The sequence below is a fragment of the Ascaphus truei genome, chromosome 5, assembly GCF_040206685.1.
Source record: "Ascaphus truei isolate aAscTru1 chromosome 5, aAscTru1.hap1, whole genome shotgun sequence".
NCBI lineage: Eukaryota > Metazoa > Chordata > Amphibia > Anura > Ascaphidae > Ascaphus > Ascaphus truei.
In genome coordinates, this window is record NC_134487.1 from 99,129,693 (window position 1) to 99,149,250 (window position 19,558).

Genomic DNA, 19,558 nt, shown 5'->3' on the forward strand with positions numbered 1-19,558 from the left:
CTTTGAATTTCTGAACTTTGGGTGTTTAAATGAATAGATTACAATATTGTTTTGTAGAAAGACATTTACATGTTTTACTCGTAATGGAATGGTTCCATTTAGTTTCATGATTTGTAGTAGAAGGCTACAATTTATATAATAAATGCATGAATCCCTTTCCTAAACAAAGTTTACCGTACTATAAAGAAATCTTTCTTTTAGTGTCAGTTAGAAATATGGCACAAAAGAAAAATATCTTATTACATTTGTATTTTTTTTTTATATACTGTACACAGCTGAACCCCGTTATACCGCGGTCCACACAATGAGAACCCAGGACCTTTCATATGCTAGTACCAATTCTCTACCTGCATGCCACAGGGTTTGTGTGATGTCACAGACTCTTAAAAACAAACTTAACATGCACTGTGCTGTAGATGTTAAAAGTATATTTATAGAAGAGTACAACAATTAACATGGAGCACAGCCAAAAAGAGAACTGGAGGCAGGATCAAAAGTAGCAGGTAGGGAATTGGTACTAGCATATGAAAGGTCCTGGGTTTGATTCCTGCATGTGTATTATATAAAATTTATTCATGTTCAATTTCCACATTGTGTGTGTGTCCGTTAGCAATAAAGCATTGAATGTTTAAAAAAATAAAATAATAATAAATGGAGATGGTTTTTAAATTGGGAGCCACGCTCAGACCGCGTTATGAGCGGACACACACACACACACACACACACACACACACACACACACACACACACACACACTGATGATAGAATAAGTTCCGGTGATGTATGTATCTTTTACTTAAATACTTAAATTCCACAACTATAATGTCATATGTCTTGTTTTTTTTATGTGGTAAATGTTTTATTCTTTTAATTTCACACTTTCAGAAAAATGAAATCAGAGTATTCTGCAAATTTTCTCTCCCCATCAGAATATAAATACAGAGATGGTGCTTGGGTTCGGGCAAAGCAACAACTGCGTGATCAAGTGAGTAATCCATGAATACTTACAGAATGGCATCACCCCCTGTTTCTATTTATGATGGCTCAGCATAATCAACAATACAGTATAAGCAACCTTGTCTTCTGTATTGCTGTATTAGTGGTCTAGTTTGTATCAAGATTCATACCATGTCAGGGACAGACTGAACTGGAACACCTTGGTGTGTTTGCTCAACACAATCTGCTGATGTGTTTTTTTTTTTCTGTATTATGTAAAGGACAAAAAGCAAAGCACTGGACTACTGACATATTCACCCAGCTCCCATTGCTCTGCTGGATTAGTGTTTGTCTTGAATTTAGAAGCTTGTGGGTTACGTTTCAGCATCATCCACTTCCAACATAAGAACATAACTGCCAATGCTGTGTCAGACCACATTTCCCATCAAGCCCAGTATCCTGCTTTCCACAGTGGCAAGTACTTGAAGCTTCTGGGTGAATACATCATTCCCTGCCTCCAACTATGTCCATGCTGCTAGTATCCATTTATGAGTCCACTCTCCATGAATAATCCTCTTTGAAAGCTATTGCTATTTGCTATCACAAAAAAAAGTGATAGCGAGTTCCAGAGGTTGGTTTTGTGCTGCTTTAAATGGAAGAGCAAGGAAACTTCTGAAGGAATCATTGGTATTCTGTAAGCTGTCATGCTGCTTAGTGAATTATTCCTTTTTTTTCCTGTGACCTTAGACACATAATAATTATTTTCCCATGAGTCTCTGTTTGCACATCTGTAATTGGGTATAAATACTATAATTGTACTTTTCTTGTTTCTGTTTGGAAGCGGCATTACAGACCATCTCCATAAAGTGTGGTTTGAAGAATTTTACTACAGTACATGTATGAATGCTTCAGAAGTGTAATGGTACCAAGCACATTTGAGTTGAATTTTAAATATCAATGCAGTTTGTTGGTACTGTCAAAATATATAACTTTCTTTTGTCACGCAATAAAGAAGCTTTAGAATTGTGGGATTGCAATACCTGCATTTAACCAATTGTCCATCATAGCATTGAAATAATAATAGTCACCACTGTGAGGGCAGCTGTCCTGTCTCCTCCTGTCTCAGCTGACAGAGGATATCTAGAGCACTGGCTTTATCAGTATTTATCGCCCTTATCCTATGCTTTTCTACTTATCTGCCTAGCCAGATACCGTTCTTAATGTGGAAACTTCAGAAATCCACATGTCTTTGGCAAGTAGCAGGTACACCTGTAGATTGCTGTGGAAAGACCACGCATATGCGCATATATATAATATATATATACACATACACACACACACATATATATATATACATATATATATATACATATATATATATACATATATATATATATATATATATATATATATATATAATCAAAAAATAAATAGATGATACCGTTCTGTGGCTAACGAAATGCTTTTATTTGTGCGAGCTTTCGAGATACACTGATCTCTTCTTCCGGCGATGTTACCCACACCCACCCACCCACCCACACCATTTATATCCACTCCCACTCCACACACACCTTGTGTAAAGCACTGTATATACTATGGGCTCTCCATTCATTTTTATTCACACTGATACACATACACACTCTTTCTTCACTTGCTTTCAGTAACCTTTTGACACCTCTAGCCATAAAACACATCCACACTGGGGGAAGGAACAGCACAGATAACATTCCAAGAGACACTGTTTTTAAGTATACCTTTTGCTTCATTCATTGTAACATCGCCGGAAGAAGAGATCAGTGTATCTCGAAAGCTCGCACAAATAAAAGCATTTCGTTAGCCACAGAACGGTATCATCTATTTATTTTTTGATTATGGAAGCTCGGCTAACACGGTGCTGATACCTCTACACGTATATGTGTGTATATATATATATATATATATATATATATATATATATACACAAAACTAAAAGATGTTAGGGTCACACTAATTGGGCAAGAGTAGGACAAATAACTTATAACTAACCATTAAGAGCAGGGTGCTAGCAATGTAGCCGGGATCATCATCCAGCGACAACGATAGATAGACAGGAAAAAAGTTCTGCAGCCCTCTCTGGTAAATTTCCAATGTAAAAAAGGTTTATTGCATCAATCTAACACCAGGAGTGAAGTACAGGAAAAAATGGAGCAACGTTTCGGACCTCACGGTTCTTTGTCAAGCCAAAGAGGTCTGAAACGTTCCTCCATTCTTTCCTGTACTTAACCGCTGATGTTAGATTGATGCAGTAAACCTTTTTTACATTGGAAACTTACCAGAGAGTCTTGCAGAACTTGTTTTACTATGTATATTTATCTATATATCTCACACACACACTTGATCTAACGTTTCGGTCCAGAAAGGACCCTCCTAGGGAGTGCTGGAGAACACAGAAAGATATTTATAACCCAAAACAGAACCCAGTGTAATCAAATAGCAGAAACTAATTGACTAATTAGAAAACCACATGACATAACGGGGCATCATCACTGACGTGCGGCGGCCATCTTAGACAGCCGTGAACAGTCCAGTACAGGAACAAACTCTGCGTGTGAGGGAAGCCATTCTAATGTGTGAAGGGTACGGCGTCTTCTGTTGCTGGGTAACCAGGTCTAGGCATCATAACACCATAACAACCAGTCAGGGGAAGATCGCGCATGCGCGGGCAGAGTCACAGCCCATCCGGGACACTAGACGCAGCACCGACAGTGGTAGAGCCACCAAGAGCGCAGTGTGGGTCTAAAAAAACACAAGTGGGGGACAAACGTGAGTGACGGGTTAGGGAAATAAAAACAAGGTCACATAGCGTTGCGGTCTGCAAATATACCTGACAGCAATGAGTCAGATGGAAACAAGTGAAAATACACCTGGGGCAAAAATCCTATCTAGCATTGGGATACACAATCCCTAGTATCTGTACCGTGTTAGCCGAGCTTAATAATCAAAAATTAATAGACTATAACGTTCTGCGGCAAACGAATTGCTTTTATTTGTGCGAGCTTTCGAGATACACTGATCTCTTCTTCTCTTCTTCCGGCGATGTTACAATGAATAAAGCAAGCAAGGGTTTTACTTAAAAACAGTGTCTCTTCGAATGTTATCTGTGCTTATCCCTCCCCCGTGTGTAGATGCGATTTATGACTAGGTGTTAAATAGTCCCTGAATGTTAGTGATGAGAGAGAGAGAGAGAGAGAGAGAGAGAGAGAGAGAGAGAGAGAGAGAGAGATAGAGAGTGTGTGTGTGTGTGTGTGTGTGTATATGTAAATGAATGAACACATTTCACATTTCCACACCTACACACACCATATTATATACACTCCCACTCCACACACACCTTTTGTAAAGCGCTGTATACACTGTGGGATCTTCATTCATTCATTCATTCATTTATAGTTACACTCACACACCCACTCTTACATCACTAACATTCAGGGACTATTTAACACCTAGTCATAAATCGCATCTACACACGGGGGAGGGATAAGCACAGATAACATTCGAAGAGACACTGTTTTTAAGTAAAACCCTTGCTTGCTTTATTCATTGTAACATCGCCGGAAGAAGAGATCAGTGTATCTCGAAAGCTCGCACAAATAAAAGCATTTTGTTAGCCACAGAACGGTATATATATACATATTTTAATGTCAGCCGGCACTCCAATAGTCGGTATACAATACCGTTCACACAAAATCAGCAGACAGCACTTAGGTAAAGCAAATAAATAAGTATGTAATACAGTAAACAAGGCACAAAATTCCAACGTTTTGGCCCAAAAAACTTTGGGGTAAATACCATTTTGCCCTTCAAAAATATCTATTCCAAATGGGAAGAAAACAACAAGGGATCTCATATTGGACTGGCACACCAAATAAAAAGGAGACTGAGGGTTATTCATCAAGTCCTGTTACCGGCTAGGGTATCTGACCGGGTGTAACCTGCCATTGAAGTCAATGGGAGTTACTGGCTGTTGGGGTGCTTTACCCTGTAATGCACCACCCTGAGGAAGGTCCCGTTTTTGGGGCCGAAACGTTGGAATTTTGTGCCTTGTTTCCTGTATTACATACTTATTTGCTTTACCTGGGCACTGTCTGCTGATTTCGTGTGAATTTAGTTTTTCTTCACTTCCCCTGGGATCGATTGCAGTTTACAGATTGACCCACAGTTTGCCACATTATTGGATATGCTCATTTAACCCAACTACGTACATGTGAGTAAACACTTCAGATGAATTGGCAGACCACATTCTGCACCTAGTGTGACGATATTGCGCCATTGGTTTTTCTTGTTTTCTTCTCTCCCACATATTGGTCTACACCCACTGCTCCCCTAAAACATTGAGATGCTAGATTAGAAGAAGCAGATGTTTTCACCTTTGATTGTACAACACTAACCTCTTAATTTGTTTCTTTAGTAAACGTGTCAGAATATTAATAGCCTCACTTGAAACTTGAGGTGCTTTGTGCTTTATTCCTATTTAGAAGCCCTGGCCCTCAAATGTTAAATATTGCAATGTGCACATTATTTCTGAAACAATCCGATCATTAAAAGCATTACTGAGGCCTCAAAAGGTTCTGAATTTATTTAAAGTTGATTGTGTTAGTAATAGGACTAATAGCACCGTCCGCCATTATTTTATTACCATATCTTGTTCATTTAAGTTATTTAATGTGTGGTTGAAACCTATTCCAGCTTCACATTGCAAAGCCAGTATTACTAGCCTTACACTGAAGAGACCCAAAAGATCAAAAACAGCTGTCTGTGAGTAGGTTTTACTGACTATGCACTTCTTTAACCCAGGATGTGCTGAAAAGCGATGTAATGCGGCAGGCATAAGCTTATAGGGGGTAAGGTTACCATATTTTTAAAGGGACAAAATGCAACATAATTTATTAATCCTGTCATGCACCCCTCACTCACTCCACCCTTCTCTCTCTCCCGCCCTCTCTATCACTTACCGCCAACTACCCCCCTCTCCTTCATTCCCGTCTTCCTCTTACCCCACTCTTCATTCACCATTCACTCCTCCACCTCACTTACACCCCCCTCTTTCACTCACTCACTCAATGCCCCCTCACACACCTCACCCCCATGAATCACACAAAACGACACACACCTCCCACATGAATTACACATCCCACCCTTAGAATCACACACACCTCCACCCCAAGAAACATTCACTGCTCCTGCCCAGACACACACAGCTACCCCCAAGAAAAACACATACCTGCCCCTCGAGAACACACACAGCGCCCCCCAAGACACCCACGCACTCACATCTCCCCACCAAGAATCGTACACTGCTTCCCCAAGAATCATACACACACCTCCCCCCAAAAAACACAAACCTCCCACCCAAGACACACACAGCTCCCCCATCCCTAGATACACACGGCGGACGGACTACAACGTCTCATATGTTCCGGTTTTTAAATTGCAGCTCCAAGAGGTTTGGAGCGGCAATTTTAAAACCAGTGTAAATTAGACGTTTTACTCAACCTTTCGGGACACTGGGAAAAGCACTCAAAGACTGGTACTGTCCCGGATAAAGCTGTACGTATGGTCACCTTTTATATAGGGGTCCATGTTAAAATGGATTTGAAGCAAAAGGTGACACTGTGTGCTCATTTGCATGTAATTTCCCTGAATCCCTAGCTGCAGTGGAAGCATTGTGGGCTAAGAGATAATGGTGAAAAGCAGGGTTGCAGACCTGTCTGAGATGTGGTATTTTTATTTGCTGCTGCTTCATTTAAAAACACCAGATGGCAGCATCTGTAAATCTAAACTGCAGCAATATTCTTTATCTTCAATTGATATGTCGTGTATAGCTTCTCTACTCGACCATATTTTTTTACTTTAAAAAAAATCAATTATAAGAAGGTCTACATTCTCGTTCAGGTGATTCCTCACTCTTTAAAAAAAAAAATTATATGTCAAAGGAGATACAGTATTTCTTTTTATTGATCAGGACTCCTATCAGAAATGAGACAAGCTGGCACTTCTATAGTGGTAGACTGTATTTGGTTAATACATCTGTTTGTAAGATCCCAGGATGTACACCACAGCATAGGATTTGTGTAGAGACTTCTGTTTTTATCATGCAAGTGAGGGAGCACAAGTTGTGATGCTGTGCCCACTCCGTGTGACTTGGAAGTCTAGACTATCTACCTGAGACAACACAATTACATTGTACATTTTTTTAGATAAGCATCCATTGTGACTGCAAATTATTATATGTACTCTGAACACTGTTTATAGTATATATTGAAAGCAAAGTATGTCAATAATTTATACCATAATCAATATAATAATTTTACTTATTTCTGCTAAGCATTAAAATGTCAATTTTCTGGTAATATGCACATCATTGTACTTTGAAAATTGACTCCTATTCAGTTTTACTTTATTTTTTAACATGCTGTACAGTATGTATAACCCGGGCATATCCTTCAGTTAAGTTAGTGTTTTGCTTGAACTGGGAGCTCTGAGTTTTTGCTCTTTTTACTTGTATTTTTCATTGTCCTAAATATTATTTATTATTTCTGTATTCCTCTCCTTAGGATCCTTATATCAATCTAGGTTCCATGTGGTTTGCCGAGGTTGGTTTTCTAAGTGTTCTGTTCACTCAGTCTATATTATTATTTTAAGTAAAAGATCTCCCGTTCTACTCACATGTTTGCATTTTTTTATTTTTCATTATTCTTTTGCATGTTTGTACATGCACTTTTTCCCTATTGTGCCGTTCATGTATTTTCACTATTTGAATGTGCATATCAGGTGGTGCTTTTCACTGTCTACATTAACCATTCTGTACTTATTTAACAGTTCAACTGCATGTGCATTTCTATCATACAGTATCATAGCTGTCACAGATTAATATTGGGTTCCACAGAACCGTCCCATGTCTGAGATGTTAATAAATGGCTGAATGGTAAACAGGTAGATTCCAAGTTGATATCTGTTTAAAACTGCACATATATTTTATGTGTGATTCATAATCTAACATATTCACCCATTTTTTGCCAGGTGAAGGAGCTGCGAGAGAAAGCAGAGTACTACAGACAGCGGGCTCAGGGAACTCATTTCTCTCGGGAACACCTAAATCAGATACTCTCTGTCAACAACAGACTGTGGGATGTGTCTTCTGACTCTAGCAATGAGGAACATGTTAGCAACAATATTAAAGCTCTAGATCTAGCAGGGTAAGTTTAACATTGCAGTCCTCCCAGCATCAAAGTGAACCAAGAGTAGTAACATTCATGAGGGATTTAGGCCCATCTTTAGAAGTGGTGCTATTCTATAAAACAGCTTTCTAGCGGCACAACACACCTTATAGCCCATCGGGATAGTTATCTTTTCTATGGAAAAACCATGTACCAGTATTCTTAAATTGTTTTATTTTTATGTTTGTAAACATGGTAATTTTTTATGTAGGTTGGGTTTGATATCCTTTGGCTACTTCCTTTTGTCGGGTGTCACTGTGTGTTTTAACAAGAGTTTGCACAGGCGAAACCATATTCCTGTCTACATTGGCCCAGAGAGGAATACGGTACACTAAGGGTAGAAGAAACACTTGATTAACAAGCACCCCATAATTTAGAAGTCATTGCATCTAAGTGGGAATAACGTAAAACCTACTAGTGATTAGGTTAACATTACAGGTTATATATATATTGATCGACTCTCTTGGTGCCAGACTGCAACTCCAATTACCTTACATTATGGGAATGTTCCATTCATCGCTTGCTGATCACTTTCATTCTTTGCGACGGTCACTCCTCTCAGTCCTAACCGCCTCGCTTTTCTGACTCCAACTCTTGTTGGTGACTTCACCTCATCAGCCCTGCAGCTCACACTCCTTGCAGCAGCCATAGCCCTCTCTCCCTCGAGTGCAGCTCCCATGAACCCTTCCCACCAACAGGTTCAATGTATTTGTTTACCAATTTGCAATAATTTAGAATACCTTGTCCAACTATTATTCTAATGTCTGAGACTTTTCTTCAAATCATTCTGTCACATGTTTCAATACATAGACACACAGCAAACAAGCAGAACATGCTTATTATGTTTATTTTGGCAATATCTGTTTGCTTGATACTTTTTTTTTTTTTTTAAATCAACCATCTTTGTGAGAACCACTTTAACAGAAATCTGCTCCAAATCGCCACGGCCTTGCATTGCAAGTCCATTTAGTTATAAGGTCTATACTTGGAGAAAATAATAAGAAATTAGACGTTTTTAAATGAGGATTTGGTCTTGTTGCATTTAATTTATAGATTGCAGACATCTTCCAAGAATGAAAAAATACAGGAGTCACATTCAGCAACAAAAGTAAAAACATTGCCACCGTCCAACACTGGGAGTCTGGGAATTTCAGATGCTCCCACTATCCCAGTCAAAAGAAGGCTTGTTTGGGGTCAAAATGATGTTACAGATCCAACACAAGAGATACCAGCATTGAGAATGGAGGACAACAATGCAGAAGAAGCTGACAGTGAAGAGAACGAGAACTTGGAGGAGACAGAAAGATATGAAGAAAATGCTGAGAATAAAGAAGAAAGACATACAAAAAGGTAGGATTTAAATTAATGCAATCCTTTAACCCAGTCACGCTCAACGTTTTTTGAGCAAGGTCACCCCTGAAGGATTGTATACATTTCGGTGCGTACCTGCTCATCAGACCAAACTCCGTGCTTACATGCAACAGACTCGCCCTCCTTTCTAGAAGCACACACCCACCACAGTCATCCACCACCTTACACACACAATATTCATCCTCACACATCATACTCGCCCTTTTATTCAACACACACTCCACATTGATCCCTGTTCTCACCAAGCACTCACCCTTTGTTCAATCATACACTCCACATTTATTCCCTTCTCCTACTTATACCACACATCTTCCCCCTCCAAAGACAAAGCCCTCATCTCCACCACTTTCCCACACAAAGCCTTCACTACTTTCCTCCAACCTTCCTACACACCCAAAACATGTCTGTAGAGATGCTGTCTATAGGAGACGCTTATTTCTCTGCTCGGGCCAGGCGGAGAGAGGAAGCTCTGTGTCACCAGGCAGCGAGTGTTTCCCTCTGGAACCATGGCACTATTGACAGAAGGTCATGGCACACCAGAGTACAGACCCTGGTTGAGAAACGCTGCTTTAACACCTTTGCGTGCCCCATTAGGTAGCCACCATGTCATGGGGTCTGGCACTCCAGGAGGCTTATGAAATAGTGGCTAGGTTGTGGGCTTTTCAAACACATTTTCTAGGAGAGATTGCTTTTGTGAGTGCTCTATGCGGTCTGACAGACAGAAGAATAGAAGAGGAGGACTCCTCTTCAGTTCTATTCGTGATAACCCAATCACGTGATCGCTATGTGCTGGAGGGACGGTGGCACTCTGGTGATGTGACCCTCACTGACCTCAAATAGTTAAACACTGCACAAATGAGATATTTTTACGCTTTGCTAACATTGGGGGTTTCAAGTACAGCGTTCGAAGTTTAAATGGCACCAACAACAAGAATATATTTTTATATACCTAGCTGTTTTTAAGGAAAGAAAGGGAGCATGAAAAAATGCTTTATTCTTTCCCAACTATTGTATTCCCGCGATCCAGGGCAACAAAATATTAAATGTTTGTTTATTTATATTTTGTTTTTTAATCGAACAAAGTTTATACTATTAATATAAGCAGTGTCGTCGTTTGCAAACTCATAAACACGGGTTTGTAAATAATGAGTAGTAGATCATACACGAGGGTCAACAAGCAACTCTGCAAGGGGAGGGTCCAAGCAGGCTTTATATAGCATTTCATTTACTGTGTCTATCATAAGTTGCTAGGCAGAATATAAAGTCTCCTCCCTATTCTTAAGCCTATCATCTAAAAGCTCACTACAGCAATTGAAAATGGAATTAAAACAACTCAGTAGAAATAACAAAATATAATAAGATACATAAGATGCATTTCATCCAATTATTTTATATATAATTGGAGAATGGTACAGGAGGGCCCCGGGTACACGGCGGGTTCCGTTTCAGGGGCCCGCCGTATAGTGAAAATCGCCGGAAAGCGGATCTGGCGATTTTCAGTTTGCATGCGCAAATCGGCATTTTCGTCGTTCTGCGCATGCGCGACCTAGGTCTGCGCGCGCAAACTACAGTATCCGCGCGCAACCTACGGTCTGCGCATGCACGACTGAGAATCCAAGATGGCGCCCCCTTCTCGGTGCCGGCGGATTGCCGAAAAGCGGAGCGCTGAGATGCGGGGCCCTGCTGTACTTCTGGGCGTTGCACCTGGCCTTAGTGGTCTGCTGATAACAAAACTAACTCGCAACACCACATTCTTTCACACAGAGATAATGAGTTCTGGAACACAGCATGAAGAAATGCATATGAGACATGACAAAAACAGACAAAATGGATTCCGAACACTGCTAACAAATTACTCTCCAGGGACCCCCCCCCCAAATCCACTTCAATAATATTTCCATATCAACATTATAATTTCAACAGCATTTTTTTTTCAACCAACATATTAATATTTTTAAGTTCTGTTGTGAAAAAAAAGCTGGCTCATGGTTCCTCTGACGCTGTAAGCATCGCAGGAACAAAGAGGTTCCCAAAGCTCAAAATAGCAAATATACTATAATAATACTTATATTATAATAATACTACTATTGTCATTAAACACAAGTGACATATGCTGCTCTCAAATAGTGTGACAATTGGAGGTTGGAATATGGATTCGTCCACAAATGCCTAGATTGGCATCGGGTGCATACAATGAGCTGTGTATGACAGTTTTATCAGGAATTAGAAGGAGATGTGTGTTTAACACCTGTACCCTCTAGCTAGAAGCTCATTTAATGTAGCACTCCTGGGACAGTTAAAATATAACTTTTATTAATCATGTAAAATAAAGTCTGCATATATTGAAAATAAAGAATACAATATTCATATAAAATGGAATGTTGTTGCAGTGATGGGGTGGGGTTGAAATATAGTACCCAATAAGCGTTATCCTTGTTTATATAAATTGATACATGCTCGGGACAACCCAAAACCCCAAATTCAAGAAAGGTAAAGTATCTCTATGCTGTGTAGGGATGTGATACTAAAATGTGCAATGTAGCAAATTGCAATTACTACCACAGCATACCAATCAAACCAACCTATGATCGCTAATAAAGTAGAGTCCACCACTATTGCCTATACTAATGGATACTAAGGGTAATAGACAGTACCTGTAGAAGTCACAATATAAGGTATTTCGTCTGTCACTTAATATAGGGTGGGAACTCACTCACTTAATTGATGTGGAGGATTAAACACAATCATAGGTTGGTGGTATGTGGATTAATCCTGTGTGTGACAGCAAAAGTGCAAAAGGGGTATTATAACAATATGCAGTTTAGGTATATTTAACCTGTAGCAAAGCAAATAAGGCACATCAAAATATGCTGCTGTGAGACAGATAAAAAACATGTATGTAACTCAGACCTTGTTAAAACGAATCACTTGATAGACAAAGAGTGATATTACAATGCTGATGAATGAACCAGACCAACAACAAATTTCTTGCAAATAGGTCCTCTATAATAGTGTGAGTCTAGAACACCAGCACAACATATACCTAAACTGCATATTGTTATAATACCCCTCTTGCACTTTTGCTGTCACACACAGGATTAATCCACATACCACCAACCTATGATTGTGTTTAGTCCTCCACATCAATTAAGTGAGTGAGTTCCCACCCTATATTAAGTGACATAGACAGTTGTATACCTTATATTGTGACTTCTACAGGTACTGTCTATTACCCTTGTGCCTTATTTGCTTTGCTACAGGTTAAATATACCTAAACTGCATATTGTTATAATACCCCTCTTGCACTTTTGCTGTCACACACAGGATTAATCCACATACCACCAACCTATGATTGTGTTTAGTCCTCCACATCAATTAAGTGAGTGAGTTCCCACCCTATATTAAGTGACATAGACAGTTGTATACCTTATATTGTGACTTCTACAGGTACTGTCTATTACCCTTAGTATCCATTAGTATAGGCAATAGTGGTGGACTCTACTTTATTAGCGATCATAGGTTGGTTTGATTGGTATGCTGTGGTAGTAATTGCAATTTGCTACATTGCACATTTTAGTATCACATCCCTACACAGCATAGAGATACTTTACCTTTCTTGAATTTGGGGTTTTGGGTTGTCCCGAGCATGTATCAATTTATATAAACAAGGATAACGCTTATTGGGTACTATATTTCAACCCCACCCCATCACTGCAACAACCTTCCATTTTATATGAATATTGTATTCTTTATTTTCAATATATGCAGACTTTATTTTACATGAGACTTAATAAAAGTTATATTTTAACTGTCCCAGGAGTGCTACATTAAATGAGCTTCTAGCTAGAGGGTACAGGTGTTAAAAACACCTCTCCTTCTACTATTGTCATTAGTAGATGTGTAAGTGATGAAAAAATTATTTTAACAGTATAAAAACTGTTGATTTTTAGTTCTTAAGGTTTAATTGTGTCTATATTCTCTAACTTTGTATATTGAGTGATATGTACATCGAGGATCCTCCATAAAAATATTTTAATAATTGCTTTAATTCTGAAAATACAAGATTGTTGTAAAGTGTGTAAGTTTATTCACCTGGACGACAAACATACCCTTTTGTCTATTTATTTTTACACTATTTACTGAACGTCCAGTATTAATTAACGGAATACAATTTCTTTTAAATATTTTGCTACATATATCTTTTATTGAGATTTCAGATACAACTATAGCTATAACACAAAATGTTCCCAGTTAAAATATGTGATGGTTAAATTATTTAGCCATGAGCAGTTACTAGTTTCCTACATTTGGTTTAAGCATAAATTCCTACTAAAGGCCAACTGCGACCTAGAAGGACATTCCATGATATTCATATTATTTCCATTGGTTTCCGTTGCTGTAACCTTTTGTTTTGTTTCCCCAGTTTCAACGTTAGATTATGACTGCTCAGCTATTGTCACCTTTGTCATATGGTAGTAGCAGCATTGTGACTCAGTAGGAATAAGTGAACTCCGCATGATTCACCAGAACACAGCTAACTTAGCCGCAGAACCCTATGCTTTTCGTTTCCCCCCCCCCCCCCCCCCCCTCCGATTACCAGGTTTCTTTAGCTAGTAGTTTCTTCTGATATAATGGCTTGTGGTGCAGGGAAGTCATGAGATATAGAGATGTGAAATTAAAAAAAAAAAAAAAGTTTAAAGGAGTTAACAAACTATTTTTGTCTTAGGATTGTTTATTTAACCTCTTCACCACTAGAAGCAACTTAAATGCAGTGACACTACAAAAATGGGAGGGAACCCGCACACTCATAAAAGACACTGTAAAATAGGTCAATCTAAAATGGATATCTTTACTCCGAAACAAATATAAAAACACTCTACCAAGAGGATCTGTGAGCTCACAATAATAGCAAAATTCATGAAAGTCCAACAATGAAAGCAATGACTTTGCTATTATTGTGAGCTCACAGTCTGCATAGACCCACTTGGTATAGTGTCATTATATAAGCTTCAGACTAAAGATATCCACTTTAGTTGTGTCACTCTTACTAAGGGACTTGGGGGTCCCTGTTGGTTCCCAGCACCTCCAATTCTACTTTGCAAATATTTTTTTTCTTGGTGTGCTGATTCTCATCACTGTATCACTAGCTTAAATGCTGTGCACTCATTTTAGGAATTCTGATTGAACATGAGGGTTTACAACGTGTCAGCTTAATAATAAGTTACCTAATTAGAATGCACATTCATTTTGAACAATATATGCCATATTTTAGGTGTCTTATGTTTTAAAAAAACTTATGTTTTTTTAAAAAAAAGTCATACTGCTGTCTGGTATAGATCATGCGAGTATTTAAGAATTAATTTATGTAGCATTAGGTTTTGTTTTTGTTATCTAAAAATGTACACCTAAAACACATAACTTGTTAGAATTGAAGATGTGTAGAAAATTTGCTTTTCCTACTGTGCTGGGCTATTGCTTAATGTGTAGAGATGACTTTGAAAAGGCTGTAATTTCATGTACAGTATTTGCTTATACAGAACAAAAACTATTGTGCACTCTGCTATGCATTGTTGTAATAGCATGGTAAAAACAAACACTACACTACCTTTTTACCGAACTCCCATGTGCCCTGTCAGAGTATATACTGTACATCCTAGCAATGAACAAACTGTCTATTGGTTTGTTCCTCCCATACATGATCTATACTGTTTCACTGAAGGATGTTTTCTGCACTGTGATACATGGTATATAAGGTTGTTGCTGCTAAATGTAGTTGAATATCTTCCAATTCCTTATTCAGCTAGAGCAGATGTAGCCGGAGTTATGTACTTCAGAACTGACTGAACATGTCCTCTTCCCTGACAAACTGCAGCTTGTTTAAACCATGCAGTAGCGAGGTTATGTAGTCACCACATAACTGGTTCTTTGCTGTGGGCTCCATAAACACAAGTCGCTACATCTGTAAGGTCATCAGATACATTTAGTTCTGCTATTGTGACAGATGTTAGATGACATTTTTTAGGTATGAAATCCAATACCATAATTACAGCAAAACTGATGTCTTTCACAGTTCCTGCTAAATTTGAGAGTGCGTTTAAGCAGTCTTTACTGGGCAAACAGAGAAACAGCTCTTCCAGCAAGGCCTATAGTCACTCTGTTATCTTGATGTTACAATCTTTGGGCTCCTCGTCTCTCAGAGAAGACAGTGAGAGGTGAGCTGCAATCATGGAATAAATCTACGAATAGATAAGGAAGAAGCAGTGGAAACCAGAAGAGAGACAAGAAGGCCAAAAGCATGCATAAGAGGACACAAAGATTGGAAGGGGAGGAAGAGCACAGGAATTAGCAGAAACAAATACAGAATTGAAAAGGATGTGTGATATTGAGTCCTTGTTTCAAAAAGGAGGCTACAAATAGGCAGTTTATGTGCAGATAGGTGGAAGGGACATAGAAAAGGTAAGCAGAAAAGAATGGTAATGTCAGTTCTCCAAGGTGTAAAACAGAATCTCGTGTTGCTATATTGTCTACATTACTGGTGGCAGAAGAACCAATGGTTGTGCAGTTCTGTCTTCAGCAGCAGACCCTGCCAGGAATTGGAACCCTTTAATTACTTTCTGTTCTTGGGGTCACAGAGAGCAACAAATTAGTTTATTTCCTGGTTTCATGCAGGGATAAACGTGACACTGAGGCCCATAAATCACTCATTCCATCCCCTGGTTATACTGTATATGTATTATTTTTACACAATGGTTGTTTTCCTCTTCCGATTTATTCTTGTTGCAGAGTGGATGGTACAAAATTAAACCCTTCAGATGATGGGTCTGAATGTACTTCTGTGTCCTCAGAAGTACGCGGAAGGCTTCCAACACCAAAACTGAAAACATTTGGACTTCTCCAAAGGACTCATCATGATCTTACCACGCCAGCTACAGGTAACATCTTGTGTATAAGAACATTGGACAGAGAGAGTATTTGCTAAATGTACATAATATATTATTTTATCATCCGTCTGGTTGCTTTAAGAAGTTTTTGACTTAAGATTCTAGCACATTATTATTTCAATGGCACAGGGTTTTGCTGTGCACAAACCCCATACAAGAACTTTCACTCTTGAGTATTAGTCAGAGGTATTTGTCACAGCATTGATTTTTCCTTATCCAGAATATATCACAGTATGTGACAGCATAACTAGATGCCTAGGTCCCTTTACCGCTTAACTTTACTGCTCCTTTTCTTCCTAATTACATAGTTTATTGTGAAATCATCTGAGTGGAAGACATTGTCATTTTATAACTGTATTTTTGTTTCTAGGAGGCGCTCTTTTGGTTTCCCCAACAAAACATAAATCTCCTACACTTGAAGAGAAGGAAAGCCCTTTTGAGACTCATTCTTCCCCGAAAAAACCTGTCTCCAAGGAGTATCTTAAAAGGAAACTCAACAAGGTAAACAAAATACATACACAACATCTGACGGCACAGAATGAAATAAGTGAAGCACATAAGAAAACTAGTAAAGGAAAGATCATAATAATTATCTGCGAAATTTGATTCTCGAAAAGTGCAATATAGATACATTTTTATTATCGTTTATTTGTAAAGCTCCAACATAAAACGCAGCACGGTACAGTGGGGGTAAAGAGTGATATCAACTGCATAACCAGAATGACATGCAGATGAGGACAAACAAGCGTAAACAGATACAAAAGGTAAAGAGGGCCCTGCTCATGAGATTTTGCAATCAAGATTGAATAAGGGGCAATGTTGAAACAAAAGTTAAAGTGTCGTTTCATTGCGAGATGGAGTGTGCCTTAGGATAAAGTATGATCCAGCTGCACAACTGTCCCCTTTAAGGTTTGGGGGTGTTGCTGTTTATGTGGAGTTTGGACCAGTTGCAAAGCTGGTCCCAATAGGTTTGGAGGTGGTGGTAGATGTTAGAGGTATGCCAGATAGGCTTCCTTGAAAAGGTGAGTTTTTCAGTTTTCAAATGTCTGAAAGCTGGGGGAGAGTCTGATGGTGCGTGGTAGGGAATTCCAGAGAGAGGGTGCAGCACGGGAGAATGGGCAGGAGTGAGAGGAGGTAGTAAGGCAGAAGGAGAGATGGATGTCGTGAGCAGAATGGAGGGTGCGTTTAGGGATATATTTGGGGACGAGGGCTGAGACAAGGAGGGGCAGCATAATTGAGAGGTTTGTAAGTAAGAGCGAAGGTTTTACATTAAGATTATATGGGTAGCCCATGTAGGGATTGCATAGTGGAGCGTTGAGTGAGGTATTGAGTTTGGCAGCAGCATTTTCGCTATATGGAAGTTGGGATAGGCAGACAACAGAAATGTCAATTAGGGGAAAGTTGCAATAGTCAAGGCGGGACAGGTTGTGAGGTAATATTTTAGTTGCATCATGAGTGAGGAAAGGGGCGTATCCTAGAAATATTTCAGAGGTGGAGGCGGCAGGACTTAGTAAGGGCTTGAATGTGAGGAATGAAGGAGAGGACAGAGTCAAAGATGACCTCTAGGGTTTGGTGTGTTGATGAGTTTGAGTTATTGACAGTGAGGTAGAATTTGTGTATAGGGCAATGATTATTAGTTCTGTTTTGGACATGATAAGCTTCAGATAAGCTTCAGATAACCGTAGGACATCCAGGAGGAGATTGTGTAGAGACCGTTGATGACACGGGACAAGAGAGGAGGAGAGGTCAGATGAGGAGAGGTAGATTTAGATGTCAGCCTAGAGATTATACTGAAAGCCAAAAGATTGTATTAGTTCACCAAGAGAAGGTGTATAGAGTGAAGAGCAGGGGGCCAAAGACAGAGCCTTGTGGGATCCCAACAGAAAGTTGGAATGAAGTGGGACACAAGAGAAGGAAACACTGAAAGAGCGGTTGTAAGCGGTAGGATGTGAACCAGGAGAGGGCTGTGTCAGAGGTCAATGGAGTGTAGAGTGTGTAAAAGAAGGGGGTGATCAACTGTCTCGAAGGCAGCAGAGAGATTCAGGAGAATTAGTAGGGATAAATGATCTTTAGACTTAGCTGTGAGTAGGTCGTTGGCCATTCTTCTTAGTGCTGTACTGGTGGAGTGTAGAAGATGGAAACCAGATTGAAAAGAGTCAAGCAGGGAGTGAGAGGAGAGAAAGTGAGTCAAGCGGTTGTATACAAGCCACTCAAGTAGCTTGGAGGCAAAGGGGAGAATAGAGAGAGGGCAGTGGTTAGACAGAGAGGCTGGATCAAGAGAGGGTTTCTTTAACATATTTTTTTTTTTACCCAAATTACAAAAAAATGAAAAATAGTATATCATTGTGAGACCAGTTTTAGGATTGTGTCACTATTTTAGTTGTGAGTGGACGAAAATAGATAAGCAGAACAATGTACTGTACTGTATTTGTAATAATTCGTTTTAAAAATCTACAAAAATTGTAATTTTGTCAATAAAGCAGCAAAACATGAAAGATCCTATGCTTTTTTAAATAAGTAAATCCGTTTGTAGTATTAGATTAAGCAGAAATAGCCATATTAGATAATGCTTAGTGATTTAAAAAATATATATTATTCAACCCTTAAGGCCATTTTTAATGGGGTTTTAAAGCATCCTTTGATTTCTATAGCAGGTTTTAGCCCACCTCCCAAGCAGTGCAAGGTCTTTGCAACACTTTTCTATTTTAGATAATGTGGTGCAAATGTTCCCAGCAGTTTGAGCTGTAAACTGTAACAATAGATAATGTCACCTTAGTGATAAGGATACATTGTAGCTGCTGAGTTACACTGACTAAAGCAGCCATTATGTTATTCACACAATCAGAATTTTTGCACATTTATAACGAGCACCAAACAATTACCAACTTGGGTAAGAATGTAGAATTATACATTGTTTCATGCTTTACATATACAAATCAGAAAAGAGAGGAAAAAAAGGGGATGATGTAGTATTGCTGCTTTAATGTACTGATCATTCTTTGGTTGATACAGCAACAATTTAGAAAGTCATATCCACTTCCTCTTTTTTGAAAC

At 39.0% G+C, this 19,558-nt stretch overlaps 1 protein-coding gene across 4 annotated transcripts in view; it reads left to right on the plus strand.

Moving 5' to 3' along the window:
* Window positions 1–19,558, plus strand: part of MDM1 (Mdm1 nuclear protein) — a 54,176-nt gene that overhangs the window by 21,074 nt on the left and 13,544 nt on the right. For 3 of the 4 annotated variants that reach the window (XM_075600303.1, XM_075600305.1, XM_075600302.1), the window contains 6 exons: window positions 886–985; window positions 7,530–7,568; window positions 7,996–8,171; window positions 9,246–9,542; window positions 16,347–16,495; window positions 16,875–17,005. In XM_075600303.1, the coding sequence (XP_075456418.1) occupies window positions 886–985; window positions 7,530–7,568; window positions 7,996–8,171; window positions 9,246–9,542; window positions 16,347–16,495; window positions 16,875–17,005 (892 nt within the window). The remainder of the gene's footprint in view (window positions 1–885; window positions 986–7,529; window positions 7,569–7,995; window positions 8,172–9,245; window positions 9,543–16,346; window positions 16,496–16,874; window positions 17,006–19,558) is intronic. The other variant, XM_075600304.1, reaches the window with a different exon arrangement.